General features: G+C 45.0%; 1 protein-coding gene across 6 annotated transcripts in view; it reads left to right on the top strand.

Moving 5' to 3' along the window:
- Positions 1–15882, top strand: part of LOC110538430 (dedicator of cytokinesis protein 7) — a 41297-nt gene extending 25415 nt beyond the window's left edge. For all 6 annotated transcript variants that reach the window (XM_036938363.1, XM_036938364.1, XM_036938360.1 and 3 more), the window contains 20 exons: positions 521–691; positions 852–991; positions 1074–1243; positions 1722–1870; positions 2312–2494; positions 2780–2906; positions 3006–3087; positions 3252–3483; positions 3628–3780; positions 4156–4415; positions 4832–5024; positions 5116–5259; positions 5498–5644; positions 11879–12004; positions 12161–12250; positions 12420–12656; positions 12818–12961; positions 13045–13151; positions 13311–13490; positions 14369–15882. In XM_036938363.1, the coding sequence (XP_036794258.1) occupies positions 521–691; positions 852–991; positions 1074–1243; positions 1722–1870; positions 2312–2494; positions 2780–2906; positions 3006–3087; positions 3252–3483; positions 3628–3780; positions 4156–4415; positions 4832–5024; positions 5116–5259; positions 5498–5644; positions 11879–12004; positions 12161–12250; positions 12420–12656; positions 12818–12961; positions 13045–13151; positions 13311–13490; positions 14369–14411 (3078 nt within the window). In that variant the 3' untranslated portion in view covers positions 14412–15882. The remainder of the gene's footprint in view (positions 1–520; positions 692–851; positions 992–1073; positions 1244–1721; positions 1871–2311; positions 2495–2779; positions 2907–3005; positions 3088–3251; positions 3484–3627; positions 3781–4155; positions 4416–4831; positions 5025–5115; positions 5260–5497; positions 5645–11878; positions 12005–12160; positions 12251–12419; positions 12657–12817; positions 12962–13044; positions 13152–13310; positions 13491–14368) is intronic.
- Positions 15883–18770: the final 2888 nt, after the last annotated feature.

Genomic DNA, 18770 nt, shown 5'->3' with positions numbered 1-18770 from the left:
CAACCAGTCCCTGAATACGTTGTCTTACACATCTGAACAATATCTCTGTCTCTCTCTCTGTCTCTCTCTCTCTCTCTCTGTCTCTCTCTCTCTCTCTCTGTCTCTCTCTCTGTCTCTCTCTCTGTCTCTCTCTCTGTCTCTCTCTCTGTCTCTCTCTCTGTCTCTCTCTCTGTCTCTCTCTCTGTCTCTCTCTGTCTCTCTCTCTGTCTCTCTGTCTCTCTCTCTGTCTCTCTCTCTGTGTCTCTCTCTCTCTCTCTCTCTGTGTCTCTCTCTCTCTCTGTCTCTCTCTCTCTGTGTCTCTCTCTCTGTGTCTCTCTCTGTCTCTCTCTCTCTGTGTCTCTCTCTGTCTCTCTCTCTCTGTGTCTCTCTCTGTCTCTCTCTCTCTGTGTCTCTCTCTGTGTCTCTCTGTCTCTCTCTCTCTGTGTCTCTCTCTCTCTGTGTCTCTCTCTCTCTCTCTCTCTCTCTCTCTCTCTCTCTCTCTCTCTCTCTCTCTCTTTCTCTCTCTCTCTGTGTGTGTCAGATTGCCAACAAGTTCCACACAGCCCAGAACCCCAGCTCTCTGACTGCTCTGAGAATGGACTTCACCCGCATCGTGTGCAGCCATGAGCATTATGTCACCCTCAACCTACCCTGCTCCACCCTCAGCCCCCCCGCCTCGCCCTCCCCCTCCACCTCCTCCACCACCTCCCAGGTAACTCCACTGGACTGGAGGCCAATTAATTTCTAGGCAACACAATGATCTTGACCAAGGGCCAACTTTGTCATCTGCTGACATCTGTAGTAATACTCTTGCTAGAAAGTCCTTCCTCTCCCTCCTCCCACCATCCATCCATCCATCTCCCTCCTCTCAGGGTTCAGCGTTCTCCAGTATGCACCAGGACCAAGGTGTGGCCAGTATGTTTGAGCTCTCTGTCCCCTTCAGACAGCAACACTTCCTGTCTGGCCTGCTGCTGACTGAACTATCCCTCATTCTGGAGCCTGATGGGGAGGGGTGAGGAGGCTTTACACACACAAGCTCTCTCACACACACACACACACACACGGCACGTACTGACTCATTCAGTCTCCCCCAGGGTGTTTTTCCTGCATAAGAAGGCCATCAGTGCAGTCCACTCTCTGATGTGCAGTCACGACGCGGACCCTCGCTACACGGACCCCCAGGTGCGAGCCCACATCGCCCAGCTCTACCTGCCCCTCATCCCCATCGTCATGGACACCCTACCCCAGCTCCATGACTTCACAGGTGGGAAAGACACTCTGTAGGACTGGGGTCAGCAACAGATTGACCGCGTGCCAAAAACAGCCAGCACGTCTTTTGGGGTTATACTGAAAGACTGCTAAATCACCAGGAATTCGTTTAGGAAGTCTGTTCCCAAGTATTCCCACAAATAAAAAAGAGATATGTGTCAATGTAATCACGGTATGAAATTATTGTTATTCTCAAAAACAATCTGTTTTGGGGCTTAGTTATGGTCAATTTGCAGTGTACAAATTATTCTAATTATGTTCTGGCCCCCCAACTATGCGCTCCGACAAAAATCGTCCTACGGCCTAATCTAGTTGCCTACCCCTGCTGTAGGTTAACCAGCATCATCTTCCTCTTCTCTGACCATGTGGCGTTTTGTTTAAACCCTGATTGGAGGTGGGAGATTTCATGCTAGCTAGTTATTCCGGCGTAGGTTGATAGAATCAGCAGTATGCTTTGTTCCTGTGCTTGTCAGACGCTTCTCAAGCCCGGGGCCGCCACGCCCCAGCTATGCAAGACGATGGGGACCCAGACAACGGAACCATCAGTCAGTCTGTCGCCATGGCGATCGCTGGCTCCCCGCTGCCGCATGCCAAAGCCCCCAACTTCACCATGCCCACGGTGGTGAGTAATGAGAAACCTTCAGCCCCCCTCTGCTGTGTGGAGCTTACTGCCTCAGGCTTTCATATCTCAGGCATTTTTAGTAACTCCAGTAACCCTGGTAACAATTGAACTTATTATCCCCCTCCCCTGTTATTGAGATCCTTTGTAGTAAACTTCCACACTAAGGTACAGTACCAGCATGGGGCAAATCCACAACACCAGAGGGGGTACAGCATGCCTTCTAATGACAGCCTCCATACTGAACTACCCCTCACTACCTGTAGATGGCTCACTGCTCATGAGCTCCTCTGACACTCTTTCTCATCCACATAGTTTGGAACGTGACACAGTTTGGCACGTGACACAGTTTGGAACGTGACACAATTTGGCACGTGACACAGTTTGGAACGTGACATCAGGGAAAACTCCTAGCCCTAATGTGGGTGTTCATCTCCCTCCCAGGCTGGTCGTCAGTGCAGCTCTCTGTCGGCAGAGTGCAGTAGGACTCTGCTGGTGTCTTTCCTGTGGGTCCTGAAGAACGCAGACGCTGCGCTGCTGGAGAGCTGGGTGTCAGACCTCTCTGTGCTGCAGATCAACAGGCTGCTAGACCTGCTGCACCTCTCGGTGTCCTGCTTCGAGTACAAGGTAGGCACCACTTCTGTCCCCCCTCGCTGATCAGACCTGCTGCACCTCTCGGTGTCCTGCTTCGAGTACAAGGTAGGCACCACTTCTGTCCCCCCTCGCTGATCAGACCTGCTGCACCTCTCGGTGTCCTGCTTCGAGTACAAGGTAGGCACCACTTCTGTCCCCCCTCGCTGATCAGACCGCTGTACCTCTAGTCCTTCACATGTTACCCCTGTTGGACTCTCATACCTGAATACCTCCTATTATAACTGTTCTGACTGTTCCATCTCTGATTGGTTGTCCCAGGGGAAGAAGGCTCTGGAGCGTATCAACAGCCTGACGTTTAAGAAGTCTCAGGACATGAAGGCTCGTCTAGAGGAGGCCATTCTGGGAACCATCGGAGCCCGACAGGAGATGGTCCGTCGCTGCAGAGGTACCAGCACCAGATGGGCCATCATAGTTTATGAGATTTTCTACATGTAATGTTCCTTTGGGGTTGTTACAAGTGTCCTTATGCTTTGTTTTTGTTCAGAGCGGAGTCCATATGGCAATGAGAATGTCAGATGGAGGAAGAACGTCACTCACTGGAGACAGAACACCGACCGAGTCGACAAGTAGGTCCCCGCCATATGCACAGATTAATGCCGAGGTAGACCAATGACTCGATAGAACTTGTCATCAACGGTCTGTGTTCAGTATTTGTGTAGGCACATTGTATAGTGAAGTTTGTACGGATTTGTGTGTGTCTTGAGTGATTGCAAACCCTGTTTCGTTGCAGAACTAAGGCGGAGACGGAGCAGGAGTCCGTGGTGGATGGAAACCTGGCCACTGAAGCCTCTCTGGTCGTCCTGGACACGCTGGAGATCATAGTGAAGACGGTGCTGGTGTCAGAGCTGAAGGAGAGTGTTTTGGGCGGGGTGTTGAGGGTCCTCCTCCACAGCATGGCAGGGAGTCAGAGTGCCCTCTTCCTGCAGCACTGCTTCACTACACAGAGGGGACTGGTCTTCAAGGTGTGTGTGTGTGTATGTGTGTGTGTGTGTGTGTGTGTGTGTGTGTGTGTGTGTGTGTGTGTGTGTGTGTGTGTGTGTGTGTGTGCCCGTATGTTAGTTACACACACAAAGTTACATGTCTTTGTGTGTGTCCTGTGTGTGTAGTTCCCAGAGATGCTGTTTGAGGAGGACACAGAGCTGTGTGCTGACCTGTGTCTGCGTCTCCTCCGTCACTGCAGCAGCAGTGTGGGCTCTGTCCGGAGTCAAGCCTCCGCCTCCCTCTACCTGCTGATGAGGCAGAACTTTGAGATCGGCAACGTGAGTCTCACTCATACAGAAGCTCATCATAGCCTGGAAAGACAAACTGCATTCACACTCCGTTTACCTGTTTTGAAGTGAACCAATAGTGAAATGAAGCGTGAATTCAGTTTGGATTTCCAGGCTAAGCTCTAACCACAATAATACAAATCAAATCCAGTATATTTGTCCTGTGCACAGGATACAGGTGGTGTATGCGTTATAATGAAATGCTTACTTGCAGGTTCACCTGTCAACGATGCAACAACAATAAGAATAGAAGTAAAGATGGTTCCAGTTCAGTCTCAACACCATCAACTGACATGTTGTGGAATTCTGTATTGGTCACATCCCTTCTGTAGTCTTGAGTGTTGACTCATCCTCTCTCTGGTGTAGAACTTTGCCCGGGTGAAGATGCAGGTCACCATGTCCCTGTCCTCCCTGGTGGGGACATCTCAGAACTTCAACGAGGAGCACCTCCGACGTTCCCTAAAAACCATCCTGACCTACGCAGAGGAGGACCTGGAGCTACGGGACTCCCCGTTCCCAGAACAGGTCCAGGATCTGGTCTTCAATCTGCACATGATTCTGACTGACACAGTCAAGATGAAGGAGCACCAGCAGGACCCTGAGATGCTCATTGATCTCATGTACAGGTATTACACATACAACAGCTGTCTCATCGGCACAACCACTTTCTCTCAAACACATTCACATCCACAAACTGAGTAAAGAGAAATCCATTGTGAAAGGGGGATACCAATGCCTTCAACTGAAATGTGTCTTCCGCATTTAACCCAATCCCTCTGAATCAGAGAGGTGCGGGGGGCTGCCTTAATCGACATCCACGTCTTCGGCGCCCGTGGAACAGTGGGTTAACTGCCTTGCTCAGGGGCAGAACGACAGATTTTTACCTTGTCAGCTCGGGGATTTGATCCAGCAACCTTTCGGGTTACTGGCCCAGCACTCTAACCACTAGGCTACCTGCCGCCTCGGCTTGGATTGCATTAGCTATGTACCGCCTTTATTTTCTGTCTTTCTCCCTCCCCACCTCCTTTCTCCCCCCCCTCAGGATTGCTAAGGGCTACCAGAACTCCCCTGACCTGCGCCTGACGTGGCTGCAGAACATGGCGGGGAAGCACTCGGAGAGAGGGAACCACGCGGAGGCAGCCCACTGCCTGGTGCACAGCGCCGCCCTGGTGGCAGAGTACCTCAACATGCTGGAGGACTGCCGCTACCTGCCCATTGGCTGTGTCACCTTCCAGGTCAGGAGTGTGTGTTTTCCTGTCCATTATAGTATACCTCAAAACCTTAGCTGACTTTTTTCCTGACTGCTATGTCCCTTACCTGCTGTAGCACATCTCGTCTAATGTTCTGGAGGAGTCAGCGGTGTCTGATGACATCCTGTCCCCGGAGGAGGAGGGTATCTGTGCGGGGAAGTACTTCAGCGAGTTGGGGCTGGTGGGGCTGCTGGAGCAAGCTGCAACCTCCTTCCACATGGTATTACTCAGATCTTCTTTACATTGAGATGTCCTTAAATACGTGATGAATAACTTTTGAATCTCTCTCTTTGAGTGGGCGCCCTACACATCAGAATGCCTTACCACCTAGTAAATAGACAGCGCTATATGTTCACATTGAGAAAACCAGGTTTTGGTCATGTATATATGAATTGTAGTATGCTGTAGGTAGACTTCTCACTGTCCTCTCACTGTTTCATACTGTATCTCCCCGGCAGGCTTCCATGTATGAGGCCATCAACGAGGTGTATAAGATCCTACTCCCGGTCCACGAGGCCAACAGAGACTTCAAGAAGCTGGCTACTGTCCATGGAAAGTTGCAGGACACCTTTAACAAAATCTACAACCAGAGTTCGGGATGGGAGGTAAAGTAAATGTAAATATGCTGTTTGTTTGTGTAACTTAACGGACATTGAGTTTATTTAAGCAATAAGGCACGCGGGGGTGTGGTATATGGCCGATGTACAGTTGAAGTCGGAAGTTTACATACACCTTAGTCAAATACATTTTAACTCAGTTTTTCACAATTCCTGACATTTAATCCGAGTAAACATTCCCTGTTTTCAGTCAGTTAGGATCACCACTTTATTTTAAGAATGTGAAATGTCAGAAGTAGAGCGAGTGATTCATTTCAGCTTTTATTTATTTCATCACATTCTCAGTGAGTCATAAGTTTACATACATTCAATTAGTATTTGGGAGCTTTGCCTTTAACTTCCACAAGCTTCCCACAATAAGTTGGGTGAATTTTGGCCCATTCCTCCTGACAGAGCTGGTGCAACTGAGTCAGGTTTCCTAGGCCTCCTTGCTCACACACACTTCTTCAGTTCATCCAACAAATGTTCTATGGGATTGAGGTCAGGGCTTTGTGATGGCCACTCCAATACCTTGACTTTGTTGTCCTTAAGCCATTTTGCCACAACGTTGGACGTATGCTTGGGGTCATTGTCCATTTGGAAGACCCATTTGCGACCAAGCTTTAACTTCCTGACTGATGTCTTGAGATGTTACTTCAATATATCCACATAATGTTCCTTCCTCATGATGTCTTCTATTTTGTTAAGTGCACTAGTCCCTCCTGCAGCAAAGCACCCCACAACATGATGCTGCCACCCCCGTGCTTCACGGTTGGGATGGTGTTCTTCAGCTTGCAAGCCTCCCCCTTTTTCCTCCAAACATAACAATGGTCACTATGGCCAAACTGTTCTATTTTTGTTTCATCAGACCAGAGGACATTTCTCCAAAAAGTACGATATTTGTCCTCATGTGCGAATGCAAATCGTAGTCTGGATTTTTTATGGCGGTTTTGGAGCAGTGGCTTATTCCTTGCTGAGCGGCCTTTCAGGTAATGTTGATATAGAACTCGTTTTATTGTGGATATAGATACTTTTGTACCTGTTTCCTCCAGCATCTTCACAGGGTCCTTTGCTGTTGTTCTGGGATTGATTAGCACTTTTCACTCCAATGTACATTCATCTCTAGGAGACAGAACGCGTCTCCTTCCTGAGCGGTATGACGGCTGCGTGGTCCCATGGTGTTTATACTTGCGTACTATTGTTTGTACAGATGAACATGGTACCTTCAGGAATTTGGACATTTCTCCCAAGGATGAACCAGACTTGTGGAGGTCTAAAAAAAAATATCTGAGGTCTTGGCTGATTTCTTTTGATTTTCTCATGATGTCAAAAGTTTTGAGAATGACATGAGTATTAATTTTCACAAAGTCTGCTGCCTCAGTTTGTATGATGGCAATTTGCGTATACTCCAAGATGTTATGAAGAGTGATCAGATTAATTGCAATTAATTGCAAAGTCCCTCTTTTCCATGCAAATGAACTGAATCCCCAAAAAACATTTCCACTGCATTTCAGCCCTGCCACAAAAGGACCAGCTGACATCATGTCAGTGATTCTCTCGTTAACACGGGTGTGAGTGTTGACTAGGACAAGGCTGGAGATCACTCTGTCATGCTGATTGAGTTCGAATAACAGACTGGAAGCTTCAAAAGGAGGGTGGTGCTTGGAATCATTGTTCTTCATCTGTCAACCATGGTTACCTCAAGGAAACATGTGCCGTCATCATTGCTTTGCACAAAAAGGGCTTCACAAGCAAGGATATTACTGCCAGTAAGATTGCACCTAAATCAACCATTTATCGGATCATCAAGAACTTCAAGGAGAGCGGTTTAGAAGAAGAAGGCTTCAGGGCGCCCAAGAAAGTCCAGCAAGCACCAGGACCGTCTCCTAAAGTTGATTCAGCTGCGGGATCGGGGCACCACCAGTACAAAGCTTGCTCAGGAATGGCAGCAGGCAGGTGTGAGTGCATCTGCATGCACAGTTAGGCAAATACTTTTGGAGGATGGCCTGGTGTCAAGAAGGGCAGCAAAGAAGCCACTTCTCTCCAGGAAAAACATCAGGGACAGAATGATATTCTGCAAAAGGTACAGGGATTGGACTGCTGAGGACTGGGGTAAAGTCATTTTCTCTGATGAATCACCTTTCCGATTGTTTGGGGCATCCGGAAAAAAGCTTGTCCGGAGAAGACAAGGTGAGCGCTACCATCAGTCCTGTGTCATGCCAACAGTAAAGCATCCTAAGACCATTCATGTGTGGGGTTGCTTCTCAGCCAAGGGTGTGGGCTCACTCACAATTTTGCCTAAGAACACAGCCATGAATAAAGAATGGTACCAACACATCCTCCGTGAGCAACTTCAAATCAAAATCAAATCAAATGTTATTTGTCACATACACATGGTTAGCAGATGTTAATGCGAGTGTAGCGAAATGCTTGTGCTTCTAGTTCCGACAATGCAGTAATAACCAACAAGTAATCTAACTAACAATTCCAAAACTACTGTCTTGTACACAGTGTGAGGGGATAAAGAATATGTACATAAGGATATATGAATGAGTGATGGTACAGAGCAGCATAGGCAAGATACAGTAGATGGTATTGAGTACAGTATATACATATGAGATGAGTATGTAAACAAAGTGGCATAGTTAAAGTGGCTAGTGATACATGTATTACATAAGGAAGGATACAGTCGATGATATAGAGTACAGTATATACGTATGCATATGAGATGAATAATGTAGGGTAAGTAACATTATATAAGGTAGCATTGTTTAAAGTGGCTAGTGATATATTTACATCATTTCCCATCAATTCCCATTATTAAAGTGGCTGGAGTTGAGTCAGTGTCAGTGTGTTCTCCCAACCATCCAGGAACAGTTTGGTGACGAACAATGCCTTTTCCAGCATGATGGTGCACCTTGTCAATAAAAGCCTTTGACACTTATGAAATGCTTGTAATTATACTTCAGTATTCCATAGTAACATCTGACAAAAATATCTAAAGACACTGAAGCAGCAAACTTTGTGGAAATAAATATTTGTGTCATTCTCAACATTTGGCCACGACTGTATGTAAACTTCTGACCCACTGGAATTGTGATACAGTGAATTATAAGTGAAATAATCTGTTTGTAAACAATTGTTGAAAAATGACTTGTGTCATGCACAAAGTAGATGTCCTAACCGACTTGCCAAAACTATAGTTTGTTAACAAGAAATTTGTGGAGTGGTTGAAAAACGAGTTTTCATGACTCCAACCTAAGTGTATGTAAACTTCCGACTTCAACTGTACCATGGCTAAGGGCTGTTCTAATGCGCGATGCAAAGCAGAGTGCCTGGGTACAGCCCTTAGCCGTGGTACATTGTCCATATACCACAAACTCGGAGATGCCTTATTGCTATTATAATCTGGTTACCAACGTAATTAAAGCAGTAAAAATGCATGTTTTGTCACCCATGGTATACGGTCTGATATACTACAGCTGTCAGCCAATCAGCATTCAGGGCTCAAACCACCCAATTTATAAATGCATTTAAACAATAATATTTGATTTCTCTTTCCTGTGGTTTCCCTGCCTTTCCTGTCCTTTCTGGATGATGTTTCCTAACTGGTAAGTGAAATGTTATAAAACTCTCCCCAACACTTATTCTAACCACAGTATTGCATTCACACTTTGACACACTTAACCAATACATAGTTGTGTAAAACAGTTGCACAAGATTGACTGGCTCCAACTCTCTGGGGCGTATTTAGTGGTTGCTGTGGTAGCATATGGTTTCAATGTTTTAACTGGGGCTCTAAATTAAAAAATGTAATTGGTAGCATCGATGTTCCCAACTTAAAAAATGTACAAGCAGCAGAAAATATGATTTAATTATTATTATTTTTTGTATTGAGAGAGACTATATGAATTCTGTCTACTTCTGAAGCACATGTTGTGCCCTAGAAATGTATATGTAACCCTTTAAATATGTTTATTATTTATTTCCAGACAAATTGAAACCAAATACTTTTCATTGAATTTAAAAAGTAATTTGTGGAATATTAGGTTTCTACATTGTGTAAAAGCACTTTTCTGACCGAGATGCATTGCATTGAAAATTGTACACCGTCTCTTTAAGAGTGTCAAGTTTGATGAGAACATGCAAGACATCTCAGTGATATGGGTTAGAAACAAGCAGTTGTCGCTGTATTAGGGGTGCAAGCATGATGCTAATGAATATGTGCTTGGGAACAATGGTACAGCAAAGCCTTGTCATTACAAAAATTATTATTGAAAAAATTATCTGATTTTTTAAATAAAATACTAATAATACACTTCCTTCAGAAATGATTCAGACCCCTTCAGTTTTTCCACATTTTGTTAAGTTACAGCCTTATTCTAAAATCCTCCGCAATCTACACACACTACCCCATAATGACAAAGTGAAAACTGTTTTTTAGAAATGTTTGCTAATTTATACAAAATACAAAACAGATGCCTTATTCACATAAGTATTCAAACCCTTTGCTATGAGACTTGAAATTGAGTTCAAATGCATCCTGTTTCTATTGATCATCATTGATGTTTCTACAACCTGATTGGAGTCCACCTGGGGTAAATTCAATTGATTGGACATGATTTGGAAAGGCACACACCTGTCTATATAAGGTCCCACAGTTGACAGTGCATGTCAGAACAAAAACCAAGCCAAGAGGTCGAAGGAATTGTCTGTAGAGCTCCGAGAGAGGATTGTGTCGAGGCACAGATCTTGGGGAAGGGTACCAAAACAGTTCTGCAGCATTGAAGGTCCCCAAGAACACCGTGGCCTCCATCATTCTTAAATGGAAGAAGTTTGGAAACACCAATACTCTTCTTAGAACTGGCCGCCCTGCCAAACTGAGCATTCGGGGGAGAAGGGCCTTGGTCAGGGAGGTGACCAAGAACCCGATGGTCACTCTAACAGAGCTCCAGAGTTCCTCTGTGGAGATGGGAGAACCTTCCAGAAGGTCAACCATCTCTGCAGCATTCCACAGATGGCCAGATGGAAGCCACACTTTAGTAAAATCCACATGACCGCCTGCTTGGAGTTTGCGGAAGGGCACCTGAAGACTCTCAGACCATGAGAAACAAGATTCTCTGGTCTGATGAAACCAAGATTGAACTATTTGGGCTGAATGCCAAGCATCACGTCTGGAGGAAACCTGGCACCATCCATACGGTGAAGCATGGTGGTGGAAACATCATGCCGTGGGGATTTTTCAGCTGCAGGGACTGGGGAGACTATGATCGAAGGAAAGATGAACAGAGCAAAGTACAGAGAGCTCTTTGATGAAAACCTGCTCCAGAGCGCTCAGGACCTTAGACTGGGGTTAAGGTTCACCTTTAAACAGGCCACGATCATAAGCACACAGCCAAGACAACGCAGGAGTGGATTCGAGAAAAGTCTCAATGTCCTTGAGTGGCCCGGACTTGAACCTGGTTGAACATCTCTGGAGAGACCTGAAAATATCTGTGCTGCGACGCTCCCCATCCAAACTGACAGAGCTTGAGAGGATCTGCAGAGAAGAATGGGAGAAACTCCCCTAATACAGCTGTGCCAAGCTTGTACCGTCATACAAGAATTGTATATAGACTTATTTTCTACTGTATTTTTGACTGTCTGTTTGTTTTACTCTATATGTAACTCTGTGTTGTTGTACCTGTCGAACTGCTTTGCTTTACCTTGGCCAGGTCGCAATTGTAAATGAGAACTTGTTCTCAACTTGCCTACCTGGTTAAATAAAGGTAAAATAAAAAAAATACTCAAGAAGTCTCAAGAAGGCTGTAATCACTGCCAAACGGGCTTCAGCAAAGTACTGAGTAAAGGGTCTGAATACTTATGTAAATGTCATACTTTTAATAATTTAACAACCAATTTTAAAACCCTTTTTTTGTTTTGTCATAAGGGGGTATTGTATGTAGATTTATATAGGGAACAAGAACAATTTAATACATTTTAGAATAAGGCTGTAATGTAACAAAATGTGGAAAAAGTCAAGGGGTCTGAATACTTTACGAAGGCAGTCCCAAATTAAAACGCCAAATTGCACAGCAAAATATGTTGTCACTTGTGGTGGCACTTTAGAGCCCTGGTTGTAACATGTCAATTTAGGACAACTTAGACTAAGTGACTCTGAAAGTAATCTCTGTTTTCTGTTTTCCTGTTCTTCCCCCCCTCCCCCCTCTCTCTGTCTTCCATGCCCCTCTCTATAGTGTGTAGAGGATGTTTGGGACCTACTTCCGGGTGGGCTTCTACGGCTGTCGCTTTGGGGACCTGGATGAGCAGGAGTTTGTGTACAAGGAGCCCTCTATCACCAAGCTGGCTGAGATCTCCTACAGATTAGAGGTACGGTCAGAGGAGAATAACGAGGAGGATGTTAATAATCATTTATATAGCACCCAAAGACATCAGTGATCCTTTCTGAAACTCACTGGATCATTGCAGAGTTGTGTGTTATAAGCTGATACCAGTCTTTTTGAATGACTCTCTCATCTTGTTCAGGAGTTCTATGCTGAGCGGTTTGGAGATGATGTGGTGGAGATTATCAAGGACTCCAACCATGTGGACAAGAACAAGCTGGACCCCAATAAGGTAAAAGGCCCAAAGTCTCAGAAAGTGAAATTACTGAAGGTTTGTGTTTTAGTTTTTACTTGGGGATGTGAGGAATGACCCTTAGTACGGATCTATGTGTTGTATATCTGCGTGGCTCTCAGGCCTACCTCCAGTGCTTATATATGTGTTTTATATCTATGTCTGTCAGGCCTACCTCCAGATCACCTATGTGGAGCCCTTCTTCGACACCTACGAGCTGAAGGAGAGGATCACCTACTTCGACAAGAACTACAACCTGCGCACCTTCATGTACTGCACCCCCTTCACCCTGGACGGGCGCGCCCACGGGGACCTGCACGAGCAGTACAAACGCAAGTCCATCCTCACCACGTCCCACGCTTTCCCCTACATCAAGACACGCGTCAACGTCATCCACAAAGAGGAGGTGGGTCACTGTGTACATGTATGACTAGTGTGAAACATGGTGAGCACTGTGAACAGTGTTTTTCCAGGTGCTCATAGAGCTTTACAGTACATAACACTATCTTAATCCACTAGCAGTGAGGCAGTGCTCATGATCATGTCACTGTCCCCTCTTCTCTCCAGATCATCCTGGTGCCCATGGAGGTGGCTATAGAGGACATGCAGAAGAAGACCCAGGAGCTGGCCTTCGCTACCCACCAGGAGCCTGCCGACGCCAAGATGCTGCAGATGGTGCTGCAGGGCTCCGTGGGCACCACTGTCAACCAGGTACTGTGTGTTGTTTAATATCCCTTTGTGTGTTTGACATGCTGGATCGTGTACGTAACTGTCTCTCTCGCTCTCGCGCTCAGGGCCCTCTGGAGGTGGCCCAGGTCTTTCTCTCTGACATTCCTGATGACCCCAAGCTGTACCGTCATCACAACAAACTACGCCTCTGCTTTAAAGACTTCACTAAGAGGTGATAACGCCTTACAAAGCCTGTACATGGACTCTACAGTCTGACACGCATGCACACACACACATTTCAATAACTCAGTGAACAGACTTTGACTCCCCGTGCGTGTGCGTGCGCGTGTGTGTGTGCGTGTGTGTCTGTGTGTGCATTCCTCTCCTGCAGGTGTGAGGATGCCCTGAGGAAGAACAAGACTCTGATTGGTCAAGACCAGAAAGAGTACCACAAGGAAATGGAGAGGAACTACAATAAGCTGAAAGACTCTCTGGGACCTCTCATCACCCGCAAGATCCCCCAGCTCTACAGGACACTGCCGGCTGCAGGGCTTCAGTCTGCTACACAAAGGTTACAAATCAAATCTTATTGGTCACGTGCGCATATTTAGCAGATGTTATTGCTGGTGTAGCGAAATGCTTGTGTTTCTAGCAACAGTGCAGTAGTATCTTAACAATACATACAAATCTAAAAGTAATAGAATGGAATTAATACATATGTTAATATTAGGACGAGCAATGTCAGACTAAAATACAGTAAAATAGAATACAGTATATACATATGAAATGAGGAAAGCATTATGTTAACATTATTAAAGTGACCAGTGATTCCATGTCTATGTACAAGAAACTGGATTCCCACACTTATGAACATGCATGGACACACACACTCATAATACACAGACCTACCACACACACACACACACACACACACAATATGAGCGCATCCAACTCTACAGAGCACTGACATCTACAGCCTACACAATAGTAACTGGACACCGTCTAACACACACACAGATGCAAACACACACGCTGTGAGCTAATCCATTTGAACACCCCACTGCCAGCCTCTGCTTTGAAAAACACAGTAGTAACTCGACACTTTACATACTCGTAGTCACACAAACATGCATCACGCCCCACTGAGTGCCACTAGTAGGACCCCTTCATCCACACACAATGCAGCTGCTGCTTCAATCATCTCAGCAGATCTGTTTTGTAAACCATTGGTTGGTTTCTGACTGGGTGTTTTTGGAGCCAGCTGCGTGTCTTATATGAGGGATGGAGGATTTCTAATCACAGGCAGATACAGCACAGCCACACCTGCCAGAACACAAAATGACATACACCATACCAGCAATGAAGAGGCTCCTTCATCCACACATTGCAAAACCTTCATCCAGATAGCAGCATTTTAATCTGTCTTTTGATCTTTTTATGTCTTCACAGAAATTCCTTCAGTAGGTCCAGTCTCCGCCGGGGGGACTGTTGAAGCACAGCAGACCTCGTCAACAGAGAGGAAACCGAGAGCTTGAGACATACTCTTGATTTCAACTGGTCTGTCTCCCCCACCCCCTTCACACACCAACAGTCTATCCTCAACATTCACACCATCCTTCTCCATCTCTCTAGCTTGTTATTCCAACCCCCCCCCCAGAGTCAGGCCATACCATCTCTCTCCCGCCTCACTCACTCATTTCTTGTCGTCCTCTCCTGCTCTGCTCTACCTCCCCCCATTCTCTCTGTCTCTCACACTCCTATAGGAAAAGCTCCCTCTGTTTATACTGGAAGTTTATCTGCACTGTAAACAGTCATTTGGACCATCTCTCTCTTTCTCCTGGGCATTTACATAGACCAGCTTTCAGGAGGAGTCTCTCTGCATTGAGGAGGAGCCAGAATGATGCCTCTCCCTCACTGTTCATCTCCGCTCAGTTTAATTGTAGCTTTTCCTGAACTGGAGAATCCAAAACAGCTCCTAGGCGCTTCCCTAATTGTGTGTTTGTTTTGGGCCGCGTTTGAATGTGTGCGCTTGGAAGTTTGTGTTTGAGTGTGTGTCTTGCCCCGACTGCACAGGATATAGGCTTCTTTCCATTTGCTTGTGTGTGTGTCATGTTTGCTGTGGACGGGCCTGGGTGGTTACACTGTGTGGTTTAGCAGGCCTGTTCCCTGTGTTTCGTGGCCTTAGTGAATTTGTGTGTGATTATTTTGGTGGGGGACCAGTTGCTGCCAGACGTAGTCATTAAATGTTCCCAGGGAAGTCGTTCTGTAACCAACGATCCTCATACCAAATAACTGACATTCTTTCACTACTGACTTCTCTCTTTCATACACCCTGTATCAGGACAGGAATTCATTATGAAGAAGAATGACATTTTGATCATTAGAGGCCTGCCTGCTCTAGATCAACATACAATGGACACATTGTAGGTTGGAGAGATGTGGCTTTGGGAAGAGAGGGAGCCTTACAAATGGTCTCTGACACTGTGAAATGTTATTTTTCCTGCACTGACCAAAAACACTGTCGCATCACTGATGTTCACATGGTAATCACTGCCAGACAGGCAGTGGACATTCACTCTCTCCCCCTCTCTCCCTCTCTCACTCTGTGCTGACAAACACTCCACATGTTCTGGAATGAATCTTCAACCCTGTGGTTGGTGGAAACATGTAATATAGTTTTTTTTTAACTACTGTATTGGACTGTGTCTCCTTTATTGTATTGCACTATACTGTATTCACACTGCCGCACCTACGTACCAACGTCTGTAACTACTGTATTTCCTCTGTTTATTGTATTTTCACGAGGCTTGTCTAAAACTGCATTTTTATCGGTCAGGAAAATAACTACTCTTTTTTTATTTATTCACTTTTTTTTTTTGTACTGCTCTGTATTAAAATGTTATTTCAATATTAACAGTATGCTTTTATCAGTGCTGATGAATATACAATGTGTTGGGAAAGTATTCAGACCCCTTGACTTTTTCCACCATTTGTTACGCTACAGCCTTGTTCTAAAAATAGATTAAATCCTACACACAATACCTCATAATGACAAAGAAAAAATTTGTTTTTATAAATTTTTGCAAATTTATAAAAACAAAAACAAAACTGAAATATTACATTTACGTAAGTATTCAGACCCTTTACTCAGCAATCACAGTCTTGAGTCTTCTTGGGTATGACGGTACAAGCTTGGCACACCTGTATTTGGGGAGTTTCTCCCATTCTTCTATGCAGATCCTCTCAAGCTCTGTCAATTTGGATGGGGAGCGTTGCTGCACAGTTATTTCCAGGTCTCTCCAGAGATGTTTGATCGGGTTCAAATTCTAGCTCTGGCTGGGCCACTCAAGGACATTGAGACTTGTCCCGTAGCCACTCTTGCGTTGTCCTGTTGGAAGGTGAACCCTCACCTCAGTCTGAGGTCCTGAATGCTCTGAAACAGGTTTTCATCAAGGATCTCTCTGTACTTTATTCTGTTCATCTTTCCCTCAATCATGACTAGTCTCCCAGTCCCTGCCACTGAAAAACATCCCACAGCATGATGCTGCCACCACCATGCTTCCCCGTAGGGATGGTGCCAGGTTTCCTCCAGACGTGATACTTGATATTCAGGCTAAAGAGTAAAATATTGGTTTCATCAAACCAGAGCATCTTGTTTCCCATGGTCTGAGAGTCTTTAGGTGCCATTTGGCAAACTCCAAGCGGGCTGTCAAGTGTCTTTTACTGAGGAGTGGCTTCCTTCTGGCCACTTTACCATAAAGGCCTGATTAGTGGAGTGCTGCAGAGATGGTTGTCCTTCTGGAAAGTTCCCCTATCTCGACAGAGGAACTCTGGAGCTCTGTCAGAGTGACCATTGGGTTCTTGATAACCTCCCCGACCAAGGCCCTTCTCCCCCGATTGCTCAGTTTTGCCTTGGTGGTTACAAACTTCTTCCATTTAAGAATGATGGAGATCACTGTGTTCTTGGGGACCTTCAATGCTGCAGACATTTTTGTACCCTTCCGCAGCTCTGTGCCTCGACACAATCCTCTCTCGGAGCTCTACGGACAATTCCTTTGACCTCATGGCTTGGTTTTTGCTCTGACATGCACTGTCAACTGTGGGACCTTTACAAAGCCTCTTTGCTTGACATCATGGGAAAACCAAAAGAAATCAGACAATACCTCAGGGGGGAAAAATGTAGACCTCCACAAGTCTGGTTTATCCTTGGGAGCAATTTCCAAATGCCTGAAGGTACCACGTTCATCTGTACAAACAATAGTATGCAAGTATAAACACCATGGGACCACGCAGCCGTCATTCTGTCTCCTAGAGATGAACGTACTTTGGTGCGAAAAGGGCTAATCAATCCCAGAACAACAGCAAAGGATCTTGTGAAGATGCTGGTGGAAACCGGTACAAAAGTATCTATATCCACAGTAAAACGAGTCCAATATCGACATAATCTGAAAGGCCCCAAAGCAAGGAAGAAGCTGCCATAAAAAAGCCAGACTACGGTTTGCAACTGCACATGGGGACAAATATTGTACTTTTTGTAGAAATGTCCTCTGGTCTGATGAGAAAAAAAAAATAGATCAGTTTGGTCATAATGACCATCGTTATTTTTGGAGGAGAAAGGGGAGGCTTGCAAGCCGAAGAACACCATCCCAACTTTGAAGCACGGGGTTGGCATCATCATGTTGTGGGGGTGCACTTCACAAAATAGAAGGCATCATGAGGATGGAACATTATGTGGATATATTGAAGCAAATCTCAAGACATCAGTCTTCCAAATGGACAATGACCCCAAGCATACTTCCAAAGTTGTGGCAAAATGGCTTAAGGACATCAAAGTCAAGGTATTGGAGAGGCCGTCACAAAGCCCTGACCTCAATCCTATAGAAAATGTGTGGGCAAAACTAAAAGAGCGTGTGCGAGAAAGGAGGCCGACAAACCTGACTCTGTTACACCAGCTCTGTCAGGAAGAATGGGCCAAAATTTTCCCAACTTACTTGTGGGAAGCTTGTGGAAGGCTACCTGAAACATTTGACCCAAGTCAAACAATTTAAAGGCAATGCTACCAAATACTAATTGAGTGTACAGTATGTAAACTTCTGACCCACTGGGAATGTGATGAAAGAAGTAAAAGTTGAAATAAATCATTCTCTTTACTATTATTCTGACATTTCACATTCTTAAAATAAAGTGGTGAGCCTAACTGACCTAAAACAGGGAATCTTTACTAGGATTAAATGTCAGGAATTGTGAAACTGAGTTTAAATGTATTTGGCTAAGATGTATGTAAACTTCCGACTTCAACTGTAAATAGACAGGAGTGTGTGTGCCTTTCTAAATAATGTCCAATCAATTGAATGTACCACAGGTTGACTCCAATCAAGTTGTAGAAACATCTCAAGGATGATCAATGGAAACAGCTGATGCAGCTGAGCTCATAGCAAAGGGTCTGAATATCAATGTAAATAAGGTATTTCTGTTTTTTTATTTTAAATACATTTGCAAACATTTCTAATCCTGTTTTCGCTTTGTTATTGGGCATTGAGTGTTGATTAATTAGGAATTTTATTTGATTCATTTTAGAGTAAGGCTGTCAAGGGGTTTGAATACTTTCTGAATGCACTGTACTGTATATACCCTTGAGAGGGTTAATCATTCAGACACATGGTTTCACTGCCCTGGGAATATGAGTCCCTGGACTGGATTCAGCCAGCAGGGGAAATATTTCACCAACTAAATGATTTAAACACCTTCGTTAATTAATTGATAGGCTATAGGCCTATAGTATATTGTGTTATTAATGCAGATGGGTATCTCATTTTTATGTGTATCGACATATGGAGTATTATTGCTTTAT

Source organism: Oncorhynchus mykiss, chromosome 12, assembly GCF_013265735.2.
Source record: "Oncorhynchus mykiss isolate Arlee chromosome 12, USDA_OmykA_1.1, whole genome shotgun sequence".
In the NCBI taxonomy this organism is placed as follows: domain Eukaryota; kingdom Metazoa; phylum Chordata; class Actinopteri; order Salmoniformes; family Salmonidae; genus Oncorhynchus; species Oncorhynchus mykiss.
Note: the sequence above shows the minus strand (reverse complement) of the source record. Positions and strands in the feature narration are given on the sequence as shown.